Source organism: Sebastes umbrosus, chromosome 5 (assembly GCF_015220745.1).
Source record: "Sebastes umbrosus isolate fSebUmb1 chromosome 5, fSebUmb1.pri, whole genome shotgun sequence".
In the NCBI taxonomy this organism is placed as follows: Eukaryota; Metazoa; Chordata; class Actinopteri; order Perciformes; family Sebastidae; genus Sebastes; species Sebastes umbrosus.
Window position 1 is genome coordinate 15,922,644 of NC_051273.1, and position 22,454 is coordinate 15,945,097.

The 22,454-nt window shown below is 38.0% G+C and overlaps 1 protein-coding gene and 1 long non-coding RNA gene across 6 annotated transcripts; both read right to left on the reverse strand.

The window, feature by feature from the left end:
• Window positions 1-1,533: 1,533 nt before the first annotated feature.
• On the reverse strand, window positions 1,534-15,838 carry lhx4 (LIM homeobox 4). Its single transcript, XM_037771180.1, has 6 exons — window positions 15,117-15,838; window positions 9,616-9,787; window positions 6,833-7,035; window positions 6,077-6,231; window positions 5,267-5,438; window positions 1,534-4,431 (listed from the first exon to the last, which is right to left on the reverse strand). The coding sequence occupies exons 1-6, from the start codon at window positions 15,193-15,195 to the stop codon at window positions 4,043-4,045; spliced, it is 1,170 nt and encodes a 389-aa protein (XP_037627108.1). The 5' UTR covers window positions 15,196-15,838; the 3' UTR covers window positions 1,534-4,042.
• A 1,097-nt stretch (window positions 15,839-16,935) lies between these two features.
• On the reverse strand, window positions 16,936-22,213 carry LOC119487924. Of its 5 annotated transcripts, none has more exons than XR_005206818.1 (6): window positions 21,799-22,213; window positions 21,010-21,136; window positions 20,692-20,797; window positions 20,294-20,509; window positions 19,912-20,029; window positions 16,936-17,827 (listed from the first exon to the last, which is right to left on the reverse strand). It is a non-coding gene; the product is annotated as an uncharacterized LOC119487924 (long non-coding RNA). The 5 variants fall into 5 exon arrangements; XR_005206819.1 differs by having other exon boundaries at window positions 21,010-21,216; XR_005206821.1 differs by lacking the exon at window positions 16,936-17,827 and adding an exon at window positions 18,167-18,196.
• Window positions 22,214-22,454: the final 241 nt, after the last annotated feature.

Below are 22,454 nucleotides of genomic sequence, written 5' to 3' on the forward strand. Positions count from 1 at the left end.
GTAGAAAGATTGCGGGAAGTGAGGGGAGAGAGAGATCGGAAATGATGGGCAACAAAGGCTGCCAGCTGGACACAAACAAGTAACATTGTGGTTCATGGTCGGTAACTTAAAGAGAGGACCTATTATGCTTTTGTGCTTTTTCCTTTTCTTTTAGTGGGTTACATAGTTTTTTGTGCATGTAAAAGGTCTGCAAAGTTGCAAAGCTCAAAGTCCACACCAAAGGGAGTTACTCTCCCCCACAGAAACACTGCTCCGGACCTGCCGGAAACGCCTTGCTTGAAGTCCCGCCTTTTCTTCCGTAATGTGGTGATGTCAACAAGTAACACATCTGCAGCTGCCCTTACAGACTATACATTGTTGCATGCAGTATGCGCCTTGACATTGACCCTCTTGCTCATATATCTGCTGTGCAGAGGATTGTGGGTCAGAATAGCCAGAAAGCATGCTGCAAAATATGACCGGATGTATTAGGATATCCTGGTATTTATGGCCTACTGCATTTGACATACTATGTATTGGGACATACTAAATCTTTTCCTGGCAATACTATGATAGTATTGGTATTGGAACGCACAGTATGCCCGCTAACATCTGCATGCTAGCATTGTCATTGTGAGCATGTTAGAATGCTGGTATTTAACTCAGTACATCCTCACAGAGCCGCTAGCATAGCTGTGTAGATATTATCGAAATTTGATTTTTTTTTTTTTTTTTTTTAAATGAAAAACAAATATTAAAATTAAATTTAAAGTATTTGGTATTCCTCCACCAGAATGACAAATGTGGAGCAGCAGTGGAGAGCTTTGAAACAGCCTCAATAATACAAAATTATAGAAAACATCTTTGGTTGCTAGTCAAAGTATTTCCTTAGGGGTGTAAGAAAATGGTTCTCATGACCTCAGTGGTTAAAAATTCTGGCTACAGCCCTTCATTATTGTCTGTTTAGCAGCTTGACATATTGACATACAAGCTAACTGCCGGCATATGGGCCATATTCCCTCTTTGCCTGACCACAAAGTATATTTTCCCATATTTCACAAAGCACTCTACAATTAGTTAACAGCACAGGGATTAAGGATAGATTTGACGGTGCAGCGCTGCAATCTGCTGCTGCGTCTCTTTAGCACTGAGAGGATCAGTGAAGCCGGCGAGGCATCTGTTTCTCCACTTGTTTTATTTTTTCCTCTCTTTCTCCTCTCTCTTCATGCATCTTTCTTGTCACCCCCCACCCCGAGAGCGAGAGAGGAAAGCAGCATCAATCACTGTTAACTGACTGACCACTGTCCGCTGGTGGTACTAAATGGATCTCCACAATTGAATAGAGGCCTAAGTGTGTGGTAAATGCTCTCAATGGGTAAATGAATTTGCGGGTTAACTCGCCCTAAGAGCGTTTAGATAAGGCAAAAATAATAAAAACACCTACAGCAGATATTTTTCTTTTGATATATTGAAAACAAAGTTCAGCTGAAAATCTTAACTCTCACATTCATCACCACAGAGCCAAGTCTATTATTAAAGAGAAATGCACTCGAGGGTAACCCAAAGACAATTCAGCTTTATTTTCCTCATATAGATTTGACTGTACACGGTTCATACCATTACACAGAAGGCATAAATGAATAAATTCAGTGCTCTCTTTTACATCTTTTTCAAAGACACATGGCAATAATAATAAATAGCGCTCATGAAACAAGACGATCAACACGTTTTCAAACTGTACAAAATTTACAACAATTAAGATGCAAACTTCTGAGGCAACACAGACTTAACAAAACTGTAGTGGTAATGTGTTACTGTATGATTTTCACTTAACACTTTAGATTATAGCCAGCAAATATTGCACTGAAAATAGTTTGTACATACGAAGTACCAATGAAACACTTACTGGGTATCTCTGGAAATAATGGGTAACAAATTTGCATTTAGAGTAGAGGAATAGAAATATCTTCCACAGAGATAAACAAAACATTAATTTTGGACCCGTCAAAAATTTTAAAATGATTAATTCACAATCATAATAATCTTTTTTAGGAAAAGCAATACTTTCATTTGACACCTTTCTAAAAGCTTTGTGGATGAATTATTTATTTTTTAATTGTTTGTCTATGTAAAAAAACTATCAATAACACCTTTAAAGTATAACATACTTTTAAAATAAATTATACCACAACTAATGTCATTGAAATATCAACACTGTAACCCTCTTATTCCTTAACCTATTGTCATTTTCCCCTGTACTTATATTTCAATCCCAGTATAGATACACAGTAAGTATTTCATTGATACCATGTATTTATTTACTACATAATTACGCTGCAATTTGTGGGCTGTAATCCAAAGTGTTACCTGACTTTCTTAATGGTGTCACTTTCTGTTTGTTGATTTGCTTTCTGGCTCTTAAATAAGATGCTCTGGTAAAAAAAGAACTTGGCAATTTTTCACGAAAAGGTGACCACATAGATAAGATTTCTTTTCTTCAATTGATAAAACAGAAATTGTAGTAAGGATGTGTTTTTAAGCAAACCTTCCCTCTACTGGTTTTGACATGCTCAACAGGTCAAATCAAACTATTAGAAGAATAGTTTGCATTTCAGGAGAATCAGAAACTTCTAGTGAATCAGTCTTCTATCTCTTAAGATGTAGCTGATGTAGCCTGAACTATAAGAAACATATCAGTCATGCCAGCACTGCAGCGACAGTAGGGTATCGGCCCTGATAATGGGGGGCTCTGTGGTAATCCCTCTGACATGGAGGCTAGGCAGAGGGAGAACAGATTGACAACACATCTGGGGTCAGTAAGTAGGTTGATAGCAGGCAAAGCTAGAGCTCTGCAGTAGATTACCAAGAGAAGCCTGGATCAGACTGAGGAAACACAAGAGCCAACACAAAGGGACTTTTTATCTGCGTTCCTGCTGCTAATACTTGTTGGTGTTTTCTTGAATGTCAAATTAAATGTTTTGTATTTGTGTAACCATTTCATTTGCTTAATAATATCTGCAAAGGAGTCTTATAAATGGACATCTGCTTGTCTTACATCTGTGCATTCAACAAAAATAAATTAATAATTTAGATGTGTGACATATTAGTGGTGGTTAGAGTTGAATTTGTCCAAACCCTAAACTTCTTGACTGTCCTCCAACACATGAGCTTTGATGCCTGGTGTGTCTGGATCATTTAATACTGACAGACGTCCGCTCTCAGACAGCTTTTACACAGACGAGAACAAGTCAAGCACCTATAAATATAGAAGAGAGACCTGCTGTGTAGCAAACAGTGTTCGCCCTCATTCAAACAGAGGAGACATCAGTTTCTACGGACGGACGGATAGACGGACGGACAGATAGACGGACGGACAGATCAACGGCCATCTACTTCCTAATAACTTGTAAGCTTCAGCAATACATTAAAAAAACATCAGCATGGTTCAAAATTCACACTTGTGCCACTGTTCTTGTAAATTTCTCTCCCAATGAAACACTGTGTTTTTGCCTTGTGCATATGTCTCTCCTCTTTCTCTCTCTTCCTCTCTCTGCATTGCTGTCCATATGTGTAGAAAAAGAAGAGGAGAGTAAAGTGCATTGCCAATGTAAAAGGCTTCGATATGGCCAGACAGCAGTCCTACTCATCGTGAATCAGAAGCATGCAGGTGCCTCCTGGGTCTCATAGGGACTTTGATCTAGATTGTAGCCCTATTGTTGTAGCTGGGATGGTTTATTTTGGGGGACAATGTTACCTCCCCTGTGAGCGTTAATCCACCGAAATCCAGTCTCATTCTCAGAGTGAAAGGACAAAATAAAGTCAGGTGATACCAAAAAATTGTATGATACAGTGTTGAGATTGAACATTCAACGGCGCGGAGGTGTTCTTCACTGCTTTTGTTCGGACTACACCGATACCTCACCGTTACGACTGCTGAGGGACTGAGTCCTTTCTCCTCTTCTTCACCCAAAATCACAAAACATACCAGTCTTGGAGGGTGATAGAAAGAAATGTAAAAATGTTTTGCCGTATCCCCACAGCGATCTTCTGCCGTGTTCGAGACTCAAAACTGGGAATGGTCCATCTCGTCCAGCCAGGAGGCGGGGCTGGTGGGGAAGTCGGGGTATCCTGTACTGCTGCCTGTGGAGAGGTCTGAGGTCGGGCCCCCCGCCATGGCCCTCAGAGCCTGCCCCACGCCGCCCGGTCCGCCCTGCACCACTAGACTGTCCATGCTGAAGCCCAGGTTGTTGAGGAGAGGGGTGTGGCCGGGTAGAGAGGTGATGGAGGAGGGCGACTGAGGGAGACCGTAGGGGCTTCCCGCCCGGATGTCGTGGTAGGGCTGTCCCGCCGCGTCGACAGAGAAGCCGCCGTTCAGCACCGCGCTGTTGGTCACGTCACCGACGCTCCCATATAGTCCGTTGGCGTGGCCGAGATCCGACAGTACCTGGTCGTCTGTGGAAGAGACGCCATCACATAGCATGAGGGGTGTAAAAACTTTGACACATCAACAGTGCTGTCAACCGCAAGAGCATTATATAGTTGTTATATTTCAATACAGTTAAGTGCTTTTATGGGTGAGATTTATCGTGGCAACGTTATGTGGATTTCACAGGTACAGTAAGTGGACCACTAAGTATTTGATAAGCATTTGAGTTTTGTTGGTGAGAAAGGAGGTGCTTTACTTTCTTCTCTGACAAAGGAGATCTGTATGTGTGTGATTACTGCAGCACAAAATATTTGTTTCCATCTCAATCCGTCCCGAGTGGCTTCAATAACAACAATGCCCCAGAGCGCTTTCTCTCTAATTGACTAAAAGCCTCACATGCTTTATAGAGTTTCTGTCACCATGTTTTCATTTCTCATAAAAATGGCCTTCTTTTTAAAAGTGGCTGGAAGACTTTTACGACTACCCAAAACGGGTTTTGTGAACATTAAATAACACAGGGATGTCTAAAATGTCGTTTGCATCCCACTAAGGACGCTCTCTCTTTTCCAATAAGCTCCATCATGGCAACAAACGGAGGCAGGAGGATGCGTCAGCGGCCACGGCGAGGTGTGAGGGGAATGAGAAATGAGAATGCCGTCTTGGATCTTTCTGACACCGTGCATTGAACAATGCAAGAAAACAAATGAATGGCCACAAAAACGCATTCAATTGCTGCTGCAGCGTATCATTTAGCAGCTTTTAGGCTCCCTTAATCCCATTAGCACGACAGCATGACTGACAATTCCCTTTCAGGAATCTCTCTCTCAAGCACTCAGTTGAAGTTGCCCACACATTACGCACCTCTGAAGCTCAGTTCACTGTCACTGAGTCCTGCGTCGTCGGCCGAGCTTTCCTTCTCCACTTTAGTTCCTCCTCGGCTGCGTTTAACACTTTTATAAAACTGAGTCCAGCGATGTCGACCTGCATCTTTCTTCAGACGCTTTTCCTTTGCTCGCCGGTTCTGGAACCACACCTGATGGAGATAATACCAATTATTATAGTGACAATAATAACTAATATTGTAATTCATCATTCAAATCATCATGAATAATATTTTTTCAGTTTAATCAGACATATTCAACGATTCATGGTATTTCATGAAATGTTAGAAAACCATTTTCTTTGACACAAAATAGTTGTGAACACATTGGAATACATGGTGGAATACATAACAAACTAAAATTGACATTATAACAAACTAAAAAAATTACTGTTCAAAACGGTGTTGTATAAATATTCACATTTGAATATTAAATCAATAGAAAAAGCAATAAAATCGTGGAAATGTTAAAGCAGAGAATAGAGTCCTAAAAAGAGGCTCAAAAACAATTAAAGTTACCTTTATTACGTTTAATAGAGGTAATGTGTTTGCATCGTGTCTTTGCATCACCTTTCAAATAAAAAAATATAATCTTTTTAGCTCCAAGGTCTGATAATAAAGGCCATACAGGGCTAAAACATAAAGTGATGAAGCTTAATTATTAAAAATCGTAGGTAGTTGAAAGATGTTCAAATCAGGATGATATGATGTTGTTTTTTTGCTGCTTTATACAGGTTGCAGATAACGGACAGCTTTTTGCAGGAATATGGACAAAAGACGAAGCCCTCTACCTGCACAACTCTCATGTCCAGCCCCGTCTCCGAGGACAGCTGCTCTCTGACGTGGCGGGCCGGCTTCGGCGAGTTTTTGTAGGCACTTTTGAGGGTCTCTAGCTGCTTGGCCGTGATGGTGGTCCTCGGCCGCTTGGTCCCCGCCTCTGAATCATCTGAAAACATCATTACAAGTGTGAGTGACTTCTTCTTACATTCGTCACGTTGCCTTAACAGTCGTTGCCCCCTCGGCCTTTGCGTGGAGTGTATGCGCGTTAAATGAAGTGAATGGTCATGTATGGAAGTGTATTATTGTCCTTGTGCATCTGTCCCCCTCCCACAGCAGAGGACATAAATCTACACAGCCGGAGTGCCAGAGGAATGGAGTTATTGGAGCCACACCATATAAGAGCATTGCTTCACTTTACATAATCAATCAAAGATGCATGGAAATCTCAGAAGAGAGGGAGGGAGAGAGACAGCATACACACCCAGACGACAAACAACATAGATCCACAGTCAGTAGTCATTTCACTGCATTACACAGTGTACACAGCTGGATCTGTCACATCCTCTACTGTGATTCTGATGTAGTTAAGGTAAACCAGGCTGAATCACACAGGCTGTGTCTGACTGTATGGATATAAATGAGTCATGATTGTTGAAACAATTCGAAAGTAAAGTTTCGACCTGTGTTTTTCTTTTAAATTGGCCTGATTTTAGTTAAGTATCAGCTAATATTGTGTGGCTAGTATTTTGGTTGCATTGCAGACCTACCGTTTTGTTTCGCGGTCTCATAATCCACCTTGCACACCAGCCTCCCGTCCTCCATGAGGTAAAACTCGTCCCCGGTGGCCAGCTGTCGGCTGCACATGATGCAGGCGAAGCAGTGCAGGTGATACACAAAGTCCTGTGCCTTTCGCACGACCTGCGTCGGAGGGATCCCCTGTTGGCATGATGCACATTTTGTTCCAAAACGCCTGCAGGAAAACATGAAGAAGAGAGCTGCCATTAGAACATTTGATGCAAAACACCAGCAGGGTAGACTGACATCCGTCTCTTATTTTATGCCCATTTTACAGGCTGGTGGAGATAGCGAGACCAACCAAGATTAAAATTTCACATGCCAGACAGATATTTCCTCAACTGTAGCCAAGAATGATGGCACCGTGTCTGTATTAATAGAAGCTCCAGCTGTTGTAGAGGAAAAAAATCGGCACTGGAATGCATTTCTGTTAACGATAGACCTGTCCGCAGGTTGATGGATGGAGAGGATCAATGCACTGTGGGGTGTGTGTGTGTGTGTGTGTGTGTGTGTGTGTGTGTGTGTGTGTGTGTGTGTGTGCATGTTTATGTGTTTGCAGATGAAGTACTGAGAGCTGAGGAGGAGGAGGAGGTGAAGGAAAAGGAGGAAGAGGAAGAGGAGGAGGGGTGCTCACAGTAAACACACCCTGAGGAAAACCAATAAAACACTGACTCAGGAGAGGCTTTATATCACACAACCAACCCATAGAAATAAAAAAGAGCAAGGTGAAGCCTCCAAATCATTACTGGGAAGCATACACCACTGAATCTGTGCGTCTACGCATGTGTGTGTTTCTGTGTTTATGTATGTGCGTGTTCTCACAGCACAGAACATGCAACCGTCCCCCTGCCGTCCCCCGGGGTCGGCTAACACTGTTAGCGCTCAGTGAAGATTCCAGAGCTCTTTAGGTCTCATTCAAGCTTTGAGCATTAAAACCTTTCAAACATGATTTAGTAAAAAGCCCCGGATCTGCTGATCCTGTTTTGGATAAATGTCAAACTCAATTTTCTTCTGTAATGCCTCAGAAATCCAATCGTTTGAGAGAAAGAAAGGAAAAGGAAAAAAGGGGGAAATGGCAAAAATATTGAAAAAGAAAAGGAGTTTTTGAGCTCTTGTTTTGAAATGCTGCTTCCGCTCATGATGTCAGCACAAAACAGCCAATTATGAAGGCTTATTATGGCTATTATGAATACCATCAGCTGAGTAATTGGCCTTTCTCACAGCAGATATTTCCACTTGTCAAAGTAGAAAAAAGCAAAGGTATAACTAATAACAATGGCGCTGTTCAATTCAAGTGTCCCAGTGAGAGAGACAGTGAGCCAGTATGCACGATACCTGAACCCTGAAATCAAAGCAGCTAAATGGTATTCAGCCATCATTAATTTCATAATTTGCACCTGTGCTTTCCCTACTGTGACATGTCAAAATGTCTTCCTAGAAAAAAAGGCCTAACCCATTTATATCAGACCAGCAAAGTGATAGGTGTTTAATACAAAATCATATTAACAATTTAGACAAAAATAATTATTAACTCAACCCAGACAATAATAATAATTAACCAAAATATTATAAATATACTGGCTCTCCCTGTGGATGTTTTGGTTTAGAAATAGATAATAATGTCAATAAAACCTTTACATTTTTTTAAATAACTGGATTATTTTTCTTTCATTATAATAAAGCATGACTTTTCAAAAAATGACAACAAATTCTTAGACAATAACATATAAACGAGAAACACTGGATTAATGCTAATATACTACTTGTTTCGAAGTTGCTATTAGCATATTAGCATATAGACGAGAAACACTGCATTTATGCTAACATGCTAATAGCAACTTTGAAACATGTAGGCTAACGATTTAAAGGTCCTATATTGTAAAAAGTGAGATTTTCATGTATTTTATATTATAAAGCAGGTTTAAGTGATTTATAAATACTGTTAAAGTATCAAAATACTCAATGTACGGAGAAATACACATAGCCCCTATTCAGAAGCTGTGCATTTGAAACAAGCCGTTAGGATTTCTGTCCATTTGTGATGTCACAAATCGACAATATTTAGACCATTTCACAGTTTTAAACGTAAACATACTAAATGTGTCCCAGTTTATTTCCTGTTTTAGTGTATGTGAATAACATCAACTGACAGGAAGTAAACATGGACCCAAGCTGTTGCCTAGCAACGTAATTCTGTTGCCATTCAGTTGAAATGCACTAAAACGGAGTGTTTCAGACAGAGGGTAAATACAGGCATATTCAGACAGACAGTTTTGGAAAAATAATGTGTTTTTTAAACATTAAAGCATGTAAACATGTTCTAGTAGAAACACAAAATACAAACATGAATCTGAAAATGAGCATGATATGGGACCTTTAAGCTAATATTGCTAGTTTGCTAATTTAGATAAGAGATATATAAACCAGTAATGTTTTTTTTGTAAATATCAAATAAAGACAAATTATTCAAAGACTTGTTCCCGTCAGAAATATCCCATTTAGTAACATTAATTAGTGAAAAGTAACCAAAATCGTACTTTCTCTGGGTGCAGCTAAACTAAATGTTGCAGTTAGCCGTTAACCGTTAGAAGTTGACCGTTAGCCGTTAACCTTTAGAAGTTAACCGTTAGAAGTTAGCCGTTAGACGTTAGCCCGTGTTTGCTCTCACAGTTCAGGCCAATAACTTAAACAGAAAGCCTTTTGGTTAATTATGAACAAATGTTTATGACTATGAGAAGAGAAATGAGAGACTGACTTGAAGAAATCGTCCTTGCAGTAGACGCTTCCCGCCCGGGAGAAGCATTTGTCCGCCAGCGGAGTCTGACAGTCGGCGCACTTGAGGCACTTGGAGTGCCAGTGACGGTCCAGCACCTTCAGGATGAACTTGTCCAGGATGTGTTGACTACAGCCGGCACACTGAGGGATCTCTGCGGGTTAAGGGGAAACAGCACCGTGAGTAAAACACCTGATATCTATAGTAATACATGTTATCAGACAAGTGTTGTTAAACGGTAAAATAACAGTTTCATACATGTTTACATGTTTACATGATTTAAATCACAACTTTGCACGTGGGTTTTTTTTCATCCATCATATCCCAGCATGCAGTTCGGTCTTGAAAAGCACAATTCGTCATTAGTGTGATTTGTCTCTACATTAAACCTAGATTTATACTATGGATATTATACAATAATTATGATATTCAAAGATACAAATGTATTTTTAAAATTGTTGTTTTATTATTATTATTACTATTATTATTATTATTATTATTATTATTATTATTATTATTATTATTATTATTATTTTATTATTTTATAAAGGTTTGTTTATTTTATTTGTTTATTTATTCAACAATTAGTGGAGTTATATTTTTTTCAATTATTTTTTACCCACTTTTATCTCACGAATTTCTTATTTTTAATCATTTTAAATTATGAGAGTTATGAATTAGATTTTTTATTTTACCATCTTTGTTAAACAATAAAAACAGGATGCCATGTTAAAAAAAAAAACAATTTTCAGTCACTCAACAATTAGTGGTTATTTTTTTATTTATTTTTTTTACCCACTTTTATCTCACTAATTTCTTATTTTTAATAATTTTAAATTATGAAAGTTATGAATTTGATTTTTGATTTTGATTTTTACCATCTTTGTTAAATAATAAAAACAGGATACCATGTTAAAAACAAACAACAAACAATTGTCAGTCTAGTTGTGTATTTGAAGCGCTTTGTGAAATATGTCCGTCATTGTCCAAGGTGCTGAACTCGGAGCTGTTTCCCAGCAGAGATAAACCTACTGTACTTTTTGACATTCATATTGATTTTTATTAATTTTGTTTAACCGGTTCTGTTCCTCTGAAGCCTGACCATCTCTCTTGATGGTTTTCTGGAGCTATCAGGGTCAAGACGAGATTCAATTTCATTTCTTTTTTTTGTGGTTGTGAAAAACACAACTGGGAAGCAGCAGACCACAACCACATGTGCACATACTGTATATACAGAAACAGGGAACCAAACCGATTCCTTAATATCATCTAATTCTGCAGCGACATCGATCATCTACAGTAAACTGCACATTTCAAAAAGTGAAATTGAATTAATGAATCAATGAGAATCAAATGTTTATCCACAACAAAATGCATATTTCCCCTCAAAGCTGGACCTTAATAATAAACAACCAAATGCCATAATTTGGAAATGTTGTACAGGAACTGTCGGTTTATTTTATACACATTAATCATAATTAAACTTATCATTTTCATTGCATTTAACAGAGAATCAAACCGTGATTTATATTTTGACAAAAAGGCCTCGTCCTATCATATAAAAAACAACATTAAATCTTCTTCAATTGTTCTGTAAATAACTGTGCAATCTTTTTCTAAATTTCCTCTCGCGGCTTCACTTAGTCAAACATCCACATGATATCCGATAATGAAAAATCAATATCGAGGAGAAATGGAAACGCCAGTATAATATAAACACACACACAAGAGCTGCGGCAGCGAGACAAAACATCATCTAACAACAACAACCGTCTACAGCTCAAGATGCCTTCATCTCATCACAGCATATACAGTCTGCAAAAATACAAAGCTGTCGGGTTATGCAACATGGAAGCTGTCTGCACACACCCACATTTAATATATATAATTTAAAATGCATGTTCAGCCCTTAAAAATGCAGGATATGCAATAATTTTGTGCTATTTTTTGCAGCTTTAATTTGTGACATTTGTGACTAAAATGAACGGTTAAATGCACAGTGAAAAAAACAGACTATATAGAATATTTTCGGGTTTTTATGAGGAGATAGAATTTCATAACTTGCAGAAAATATCCGGCCTATCTTGCAGCATAAAAACCACCAAATGACAGCGATGCACACAATAAATAGAGAAACATTCCTGCACACAGGATTGCAGGCTGGACTGGCTTTGTTTCACCTCGATAATTAATTAATTCGTACAGGGATGATAGAAGAAATTATTAAGAAGGGATTGCACTTAAATCTGTGTCTTGTTCTTTTTTGTTTTTTTTTTAAATATGAAGAGAAATTAGAGGCGTTTTAAATATGTGGAGATAAGTGGTGGGTTGGATGAAGCTGAGCTGAGAGAGAGGTGGTGCTGAAAGGAAAGCAGCACGATCTTGGCAACGACAGAGGGTCCACCGTCCAGCTTCAGTGTGTGTGTGTGTGTGTGTGTGAGAGAGAGAGAGAGAGAGAGAGAGAGAGACAGAGAGAGAGAGAGTAAACCTTGTTCATTCAGGAGGTCTTCATATCTTGCTATCTGTTGCCACTCCACTCTTTCAATCCTCTCTCTACAATCCAGCCTCATCACCTCCATCATGAAGTGAAACACATTTTCAGTCCAACAGCCAAACTGCTTTAACAGTTTTTTTTCCCCCTATATAAGAATAAGTGCAGTCTGGCAGCCCTCTCATACTTCCAATTGTCAAATGATTTGTGGTAATTAAACGTGAAGTAAACACTTTATATCCCAGACTAATAGCCTGCAGGTTAAGGTTTTTAGGTGTAATTGCCCTGAGTCAGCAGAGCACTCTGTCCACGGTATAAAATACATGTTTAGATAAATTCTCTGTTGCTTTTATATTCCTGGAATAATCCAGGTTTAAATCCAGGATGAATGCTGTGGCTGCAGGGGGGCTGAGTGGCAGGATCTTTATCCAATCTTTTAATCTGCCTCGATTTATAAAATTAAAGAGCATAAGCCGACCACATATAGTCTCTTTTTTCCTTTAAATACTCTTCTGAACAGGCTGCAAGGGACTCTAAAATGACAGTTATTCTATTTCATCTGTATTTTAGTTTGCATTTTTGTTTGTTTACACTAAACAGGCATCAGCAATGTGGTGCAAGGAAAATATTATTTTGTATTTTTGTTTAGGGAAAATGCTGACACATTAGGCTTCCAAATAATAATAATAATAATAATAATAATAATAATAATAATAAGTATTTATATTTAGGGTTAATTCTACCACACATTTGGTTTCCAAAAATAATAATACAAATTAATATTATTTAGTTTTTTTATTTAGGGTAAATTCTACCACACATTTGGCTTCCCAAAAAAATAATAAAAACACAAATTAATATTATTTTGTATTTTTATTTGGGGTAAATTCTAATACACGTTTGGCTTCCAAAAAAAATACAAATACAAAATAATATTATTATTATTTTTATTTTTTTGGAAGCCAAGTGTGTGTTAGAATTTACTATAAATATTTACAGCTACAGAAAGGAACAATTTTGACCAAACGTTTTATTATCAATGTTTTGAAACCAAGGAGCAGTCCAGTAATTATCTCAATGTATTATTCCATTTAATTTAATTTTTTTTGTTTTTTGGTGGTATATCCTATTAAAGTAGCTCCATCTGTACATTTGACTAACTCGCCTGTGAATAATTAGGTCAGAGGAGCAGAGATGTATCCCATTGCACTTCTATCTTGATTGCACGATCAGATTATAAAGAGCCTGGGACAGATTAACACTCCGGGACGAACAGATGTAAGGTAATTCTCCCCTTTGATGCTACAATAAGATGCTGAAAACTGATAAATATTTGGTCTTATCCTGAATAAATTATGGCACAATGCTGCTTTAAAATCATCCTCAATTGTAAAAAATAAAATAAAAACTGATATCTAGGCCTTGCTTCAGAGATAAAACTACAAAATAATGTGCATCAGGCATTTATTTGACCCAGTAATGAATGTCAATCACAGTCAGTGTGTGTTTGTCTGATGAGGTGATGACAACTGCGTCTGATCTCTTGACCATGAAGTCTCGTTTACAAATTAACAGCTGGCTGCCTGAAGGCTTCACTGTGAGCAACAAACCTGACTGCAAAGTTTCAGGCAAAAAATGGAAGAAATGAAATACTGTTGCTTTAAATGACAGAAATTATCTTATTATTCAAAAATGGAAGTTTTGTAGATAATCAGCAAGTGGGATGGTGGGAGGAGAATTTATTTATTTTCTTTTTTTCATTGAGCTAGAAGACTATGTAGGCTTAGGTGGACTCATGGTTGTAATATTAAAAGATGCATCAAGTGCTGCAACTAATTATTATTTTCATTGTCGATTAATCTGTCTATTATTTTCTCGATTAATCGACTAGTTGTTTGGTCTATAAAATGTCAGAAAATGTCGATCAGCATAGAGGAGTAAAGAAACCAGAAAATATTCACATTTAAGAAGCTGGAATCTGAGAATTTGACTTTTTATTCTTAAAAAAATAACTCAAATCGATTATCTAAATAGTTAGCGATTAATTTAATTGACAATTAATCGACACATGTTGCAGCTAGGTACATAGGCAAGCTCTCTCTGTTATTGTTATTCTATGTTCATATTTTATAAGCTAGTTGTAGTAGTCTGATATATTTATAGTTTATTCTAATATATTCTTTATATTGTGTTTACTATAGATATTAAACTGGAGAAATTAAATACTGTTGCTTTAAATAACAGAAATTATCTTTTATTTTTTTTAATTCTAATTATGGGATGAAGGTGCCATCTTTTGCACTATAAAGTGTTGCATCCTATTGCAAGACTATACAGCCTGTGGAGATTAATTGGTTCATGCGTAATGGTCGTTGCTTGGCTTTGAGGCCAATAATCAGTATTATTACTGACTGCAAAGTTTCAGGCCAAAACTGGAAAAAAATAAATACTGTTGCTTTAAATAACAGAAATTATCTTTTTTTTTTTAAATTCTAATTATGGGATGAAGGTGCCATCTTTTGCACTATAAAGTGTTGCATCCTATTGCAAGACTATATACAGCCTGCAGATTAATTGGCCATGCGTAATGGTCCTTGCTTGGCTTTGAGAAATTAAATACTGTTGCTTTAAATAACAGAAATTATCTTTTTTTTTTTTTATTCTAATTATGGGATGAAGGTGCCATCTTTTGCACTATAAAGTGTTGCATCCTATTGCAAGACTATACAGCCTGTAAGAGATTAATTGGTTCATGCGTAATGGTTGTTGCTTGGCTTTGAGGCCAATAATCAGTATTATTTAAGAGGAAATATAAGCAGCATGACACATCACTGGCCTGTACGTGACAATCTAAGACAGAGAGGTCCATCCTCCTCTCCTCCTCATCCTCCTCCTCATCATCTCCACTACAGCAGCACATCAGGTTGCACTCTCCAACCGGTTTCTAGATTGATAATCAACCATAAAAAAAAGGATTTTTAAAATGTCTTACGTTGCAGTGGCACTCCGAGAATCTCCGGTAAACTCTTTACAGGACTCTCTGTCGGTAGGACCGCCGCACTTTGCATCATCGTGATCCAAACCCGGAGACAAACGCACGCACATACACCCGCATATACCTCAGTCCTGTCTCCTGGAGAAAAACAAAAAGTATATATAGATGCTGCAGAAGTGGAGGCCTCTCTCTCTCTCTCCTTTCTGCATGCAGCTCGTCAACAAGCCTCTCTATCCCCTGTTAGCTCTCTATTCCCGGGGTGATGTCCGTGCCGTGCCGTGCCGAGCTGTTTTTTGGAGTGAATCAGACATCAGACAGGCTGCTCGGTCCATTCAGCTCTGCAGGCTGCAGGGGGGAGATGACGTCACCGCGGCAGAGGCGCACCGGGGGCCAATCAGAGAGCAGGAAGAAGAGGAGGCCCCTCGAGGCAGGAAAGCATCCTCCATAGGTGTACTCAGCGAGAGGAGGAGGAGAAAGCAAGAGTCTGACATGGTATATATGAAAAGTGTCTCAGGAGAGGCGGGACCTTGTTCCTGCATGTGGAGACCATAAATAGCTCACTGCAGTGGCTCCTGGAGGGGCCCCGGACCAGCAGCAAGAAGTCACTCATCACAATATATAATAAGGCTTATTATAATGCAGCCAGGATATGAGGAACACTTTATTTTAGGAATCAAGACAATTTATAAAGAAAAGGATGAGAGTTGTCCTTGCAGGTTTCACTGCTGCTCACCCAGACACTAAATATCTCCAACATGCACCAGGTTCTTTGGACAAGATTCAACCCAAAATGGAAGTTTTGTAAATAATCAGCAAGTGGGATGGTAGATGGTGATACAATGAGGAGAATTTAATTATTTTCTTCTTCTTCTTCATTTTTTTCTCATTGAGCTAGAAGACTATAGCTATATAGGCTTAGGTGGACACATGGTTGTAAATATTAAAGGTGCATCTAGTGCTGCAACTCATGATTATTTTCATTTTCGATTAATCGATTAGTTGTTTGGTATAAAAAAATGTCAGAAACTGTCGATCAGTGTTTCCCAAAGCCCAAGATCACATATAATGCCATATAATGCAGCCAGGAAGATGAGAAACACTTTTATTTTAGAGACAATTTATAAAGAAGGGATGAGAGTTATCCATGCAGGTTTCACTGCTGCTCATCCAGACAATATGAGAAACCAAAATATCTCCAACATGCATCAGATTCTTTGGACAAGATTCAACCCAAAATGGAAGTTTTGTAATGTTTTATAATAAGTTTTATAATGCTTATTATAATGCAGCCAGTGAAGATGAGGAACATGTTCACTTTTTATTTTAGGAATCAAGACAATTTATATAAAGAAAAGGATGAAAGTTGTCCTTGCAGGTTTCACTGCTGCTCATCCAGACACTATATGAGAAACCAAATATCTCCAACATGCACCAGATTCTTTGGACAAGATTGTTCAAGAAAGTGGAAGTTTTGTAGATAATCAGCAAGTGGGGATGGTGATGCAATGAGAAGAATTTAATTATTATTATTTTTCATTGAGCTATAGAAGACGTAGGCTATATAGGCTTAGTTGGACACATGGTTGTAAATATTAAAGGTGCATCTAGTGCTGCAACTAATGATTATTTTCATTGTCGATTAATCCATCTATTATTTTCTCGATTAATCGATTAGTTGCTTGGTCTATAAAATGTCAGAAAATGTAGATCAGTGTTTCCACAAAGCCCAAGATGACGTCCTCAACTCAAAGATATTCACTTTACTGTCATAGAGGAGTAAAGAGACCAGAAAATATTCACATTTAAGAAGCTGGAATCAGAAAATTTGGACTTTTACATATACAAAAATGACTCAAATCAATTATCAAAATAGTTGGCGATTAATTTAATTGACAATTAATCGATTAATGTTGCAGCTATAGGTAGGTGTATAGGTGTATATGCAAGCTGTCAACATCTTATTGTTATTCTATGTTCATATTTTATATATTTTTTAGCTAGTTGTAGTAGTCTGATATATTTGTAGTTTATTCTAATATATTATTTATATTGTGTATACTATATATATTGTATTTATTGTTCCTGTACATTGCCTGGATAACCTGCTGCTGTAACACAAGAATTTGCAATCAGTAAAGTGCATCTATCTACCTATCTATCTATCTATCTATCTATCTATCACATATTTCCCAAAAAAACAATCCATTCATTTCCCATTAAAAACAGCCCTCTTATATCAGTTTAAACAGTGAAAAGATGGCACACTGAGTTGTCACGAGCAGCTATATGGGAGTAAAAAAGTGCAGCCCCACCACATGCAGCAGTGATATTATTGGGCACAATGTCTGAGTCAGATTCGCAGCAGCTTCACCTGCAGGAGCTGCTGTTTCAGCCGGATGTGTGTCTCAGTGACAGGTGGATTAGGAGTCTGGTCGCAGTCCTCCTGACACTCTTCATTTCAGAGCCCATCGTCTGAGCTGCTCTGAGCTGCTCTGAGCTGCTCTGCCGGAGAACATATTCCCTCCGGAGGGCCGCTAGTTCAGCCTAGATGAACTCAATCTTCGCTTCCAATTTACTTCAAGCGTGGAAAAGAAAAAGCACAACAGTGTTTCTCCACCAGGTCGGTGCGCCTCCAAAACCAACAAGCAGGTTTGTTTCCATCAGCAGAGAGTCTGTCTGCAGCTCACACCACATCTGCCAGGACACATCTGGATGCAACAACACAACTGAGTTTATTTGGAGCAAGAAATTTCATTTTATTTTATTAAAATTTTAGTTTTTTTTCTAGCACTTTAAATGTCACAATTATCATTGTATCAATTCAAATATATACCATAAAAAAATGATAGTTATAAACAGATGCTCTAGAATTAGTGTTAACCTCAGAAAATGTAAATAAAATATGTTTTTGCCAGAGAGAAGTGGGAGAAATGGACAATGTTTACATGTCAACGACAAGATGAGGGAATGAACCATTGAATATGTCATAGCAATAAGAAAACTTTGTAGAGACAGGGCAATCTATATCCTTTCATGTTTTTTGTTTCGTTTTATTGTTCTATGTGTTTGTTGTCTTTCTGTAATGGAAAAACAATAAAAATAAAGTATATAAAAAATATATTTTTGCAATTGGAAAAATATTTCCACCAAATAATATTGAAAACATTTTTTTTTTAAATTATCAGTGAGTGTGTATACAAAATACAAAAATTTGTGTCCTGCTGGAAAATTAAATACATTAGATTTTGCGTGTCTCTAATTTAAACAAGTAACATTTTCTCTGCTACATGAGGCTGATTTGTCCTCCAATCTCTTCCCGTATATTTCCAACTGTTTATTCTATTGTCTATTGACGCCCTTTATATACTGGAGGGAGCCACAATCCCATAAGCCGCTCGCTTGTGTGGTTCATGTTTCAGATGTCATTTAGTAAAATGAAAACGCACATCAAGCTGATTAAAAAAAAAGGAGGCTGGTGAGATATTACAGGAGTTTTATCCAACAACCTATTCAAAGCTGCAGGTGTCCCATCCATCCATTCCATTCCATCCATCCATTCCATTCCATCCATGGCGCGCGCATGTGTGGCAAAGGACTCATCTTGTCTTATACTTTATTCTCATTATACACTTTTCCCCTCAAGATCATTCAATTTATTCAACTATTCAACTATTCAATTACTCTGATTGTTGGTATCGAGACCCCCTTTAGCTGCCCTCCCTGGAAAACAATGCAGATAAAAATGCTCTTAACCTGTCAGCAAAGGGCAACACAATTAGAATAATTGACGGATGCAAAAAACGCAGTTAAGAGAAAAAGAAGTGAGAGCGCACATCTGGTTTAGTGGGACACTAAATGACGTTTTTTCATCGTTAAATGAGATGGCAAAAAAATAAAAAAAAAGACTAAAATGAATTGCAAAATAATCCACATCTGATATTTTAGGTGTTTTAAAAGAAATATTTATCCTGCACAAGATGACAACAGGCATTTAAAAGATGAAAATATTAGGAATTAGGCTGCAAAAATATATTTCTAGAACAAAGAATTGTTTACTGCCATGGCCTTTACGCATAAATCAAATTTAACTAATCATTTTCCATCCTTAAAACGATGCACTCCAACACAACAAAGGCAAGCAAGAATAATGATGAAATGATTAGAATAATGCACTTTTCTGAGAGGTGAAATGACTGATCTTTGTCCATATATGAAGGTGCTATACAGTAAGAGAGGAAGAAAAAGCTGTATAGAGGAAGCAGCAATAATTCACGCAGAGGGCGACTCCTTTGCCATCGCTGTTGACCCGCCACCTCTAATTAGATCTAATATTTCAGTGGACGACTTCATTGACATGTTGAGATCCACAGATCCATCTTATACTGAGCAGAAAAATACAGAAACACATCCATCTAGATGCAGCAGGACGAGCAGGCTTTATATGTGGAGAATAATAATAATAATAATACAGGTGTTCTGTCATAAATCTGCAGCGTATAGGCCTTTAGGTTTATCCTGCAGCCAAAACATCACATATTTAATTTATTATTTTTTTAATGTGTATATAAATACAGGATATATATGCATTAATATATTTAACATTATTTCCAATTTTACACAAAAAAAAAACAGATGGTGACGCACATGCATTTTGTGTGCAAATGACAGCAAAACTAATTATAATTCACTGCACATCAATAAAAACTAAAAATTTCACTTCAGGGAGGATGCATATTTAAGAGATCCTCTCTATGCTCTATGCAAGATATACAACAGCAGCGTGCAGACCTACCTAACCACCGCTCCACGGTGACTGTCTCCTCTTCCTCCTCCTCTTCTCCATCATGGAGAATAATAATAATACAGGTGTTCTGTCATAAATCGGCAGCATATAGGCCTTTAGGTTTATCCTGGAGCCAAAACATCACATATTTAAAAGGATTTATTATTATTTTTTAATGTGTATATATAGGATGTATGCATTAATCTGTTTAACATTATTTCCAATTGTACACAAATATCAAATTAGCACAAAACAGATGACAAATGCATTTTGTGACTTATTATAATTCACTGCACATCAATAAAAAACTAAATCTCACTTCAGGGAGGATGCATATTTTAGAGATCCCCTCTGTGTTTGCAAGATATACAACAGCAGCGTGCAGACCTACCTAACCACCGCTCCACGGTGACTGTCTCCTCTTCCTCCTCCTCTTCTCCATCATGCAGCTGAAGGGTTTCTCTCAGACAAAACAGTCCACAATGTCTCCGACATCCAACAACAACACGAAGCAGCGATGGCACCGTGTCCCTCAGCGTTTGGTCGGCTCTCAGGATGCAGAAGAGGAGCAGCAGAGAGGAGAGGAGAGGGAGAGAGGAGAGGAAACCTGAGGAGAGAGCACCGAGGAGAAAATTAAATTGCACTTGGGGGGCAAATTCTATTAGGGAATAGTTATTGTCTCCTGACAGCTCCTGTCCATTTGGGTAATTAGTCGAAGAGATTGGTTGAACAAACGAAATCTATTCCCATTCAGAAATGATATTTTCCAATTCCCTGATTGAACCTGACCTGGTGCTGCTGCTGGAAGAAGAGAAGAGGCGCTAATAGGCTCATTGGACTCAAATCACTTGTCCAGCAAAGCACAGCACAGCAAAGCAGAGCTTGGTGAAATAATCTGCATGGAGAGGTGTTTCATTAGTTTTAAGACACAATGGTGAGGCTAAGAAAGGCTGCACTTGTCAACATTACATTTCCAATTGTATCATTATTATTATTATTAGTAGTAGTATAACCCTAGTAGTAGTAGTAGTAGTACATCAAGACATGCACTGACAAACTCTGGAGATATATTTTAAGGAATCTCTCTGGACATAATTTAGTAATTACCCAGTTTAGTTTTTGAGTCCTGTGATTCACTGGCACCTGCCCAGCAAGGTGTAACCCTGCCTGCATGCTGCAGTGCATGATGGGATTGACTCCAGACCCCCCCCCCATGACCTTCATCAGATAAGGCCTGGCAAAGCAAATGAATGAATGACTGAAATCCTGGATCCAAAAACCTTCACCATGGAAAGTATTGATAATGACTTGTTCCTTTGTGAGAGAGAGAGAGAGAGAGAGAGAGAGAGAGAGAGAGAGAGAGAGAGAGAGAGAGAGAGAGAGAGAGAGAGAGAGAGAGAGAGAGAGAGAGAAAAATGTCATATTGATTTAAAAACCCTGTAAACAATCATTTCTGAGTGTGATTGTGATGAATGTGAAACAAAGTAAAAACATGCATCTAAAAAAAAAAAAAAAAGAATCATTTAATCAGCCTTTGAATAAGCAAATGTGCAAAAGTAAGTTTTTGTATGCAACCGTTATTCCGGGGCCTTCAAGTTGAGGGTCTCCCAGAGGAAACCTTAATTTTCAAGAGTGTAATTCAGTTTGCATTACAACTCTCAGAGGACTGACCAACATACATCTTAATTAAAACTAGCCTGACAAGTCAATTTTGCTCCAACTTTATTGTAATTAAATGAAATTCATGCATCAAAAGGTTGTTTTGTCCTGTGTCAAAAACGAATGTAAGACAATGCACTGTTGTGTTCAGAGGTATAAAAATATGGAATGGTTTCCCAACAGACATTGCACATTTAACAAGTAAAACTGCTTTTAAAAAAGAGTTTAAAGAAATACCTGATAGCCCCTCTCCAAATACGACACGTTTGGCTCCATAATATCTGACATAATATCTGTGTTACATCTGCTTCTTGAACTTTATGTTTCTTGTTAACCTGTCTGCCTTGGAGCTGATCTCTCTCTCTGGGTTGGGTATGATTGTCTGCAGGTGTGGAGTCAGGGAGGAGCCACCAGCTGGGCTACATCACCATCACCAAGATCTCCTCACAAACCCTGCTCAGACATCTCCACCCTGCCAGTTCGTCATACAGTTCTCTTTTGCTTTTTTGAATAGAGTTTGGTTGAAAAACTGAAAACAAAAGAAATACAGTCCCTCAGAAAAACCACAGACCTTACCGAGGATAGTTAAATGGTGTTAAAGTGTAACTTTTTTTAATGGAGTTTGGTTTGGACGTTGGTTTATTGAAGGTTCATTCTTTCCCCTCGTCTACACTGACAACTTAATTTCCAGCTACCCAGACCTGCTCCTCTCTGCCTCATCTTCTGCCAGGTTTTTGCAATAAAAGACCGTAACTGATTTTCTGGTTCCATGGTGTTATCTGCATTTGGTTTCATTAGTTAATTTCCCCGTAACAATATGATCATTAATGAAGAACTGTATTGTTTCATTTATATTTTGGCAACTGTATGCATTATTTTTTATGGTGCTGCTG

Bases quoted from the DNA above. Each gene is read 5' to 3' on its own strand.
- lhx4 (XM_037771180.1), bottom strand. From the start codon at position 15,195: ATGATGCAAAGTGCGGCGGTCCTACCGACAGAGAGTCCTGTAAAGAGT. The intron at 7,036-9,615 runs GTCAGTCTCTCA...GTTTTCCTGCAG, and splicing joins TGCAAGGACGATTTCTTCAA to GCGTTTTGGAACAAAATGTG. The intron at 6,232-6,832 runs GTAGGTCTGCAA...TGATGTTTTCAG, and splicing joins TGAGACCGCGAAACAAAACG to ATGATTCAGAGGCGGGGACC.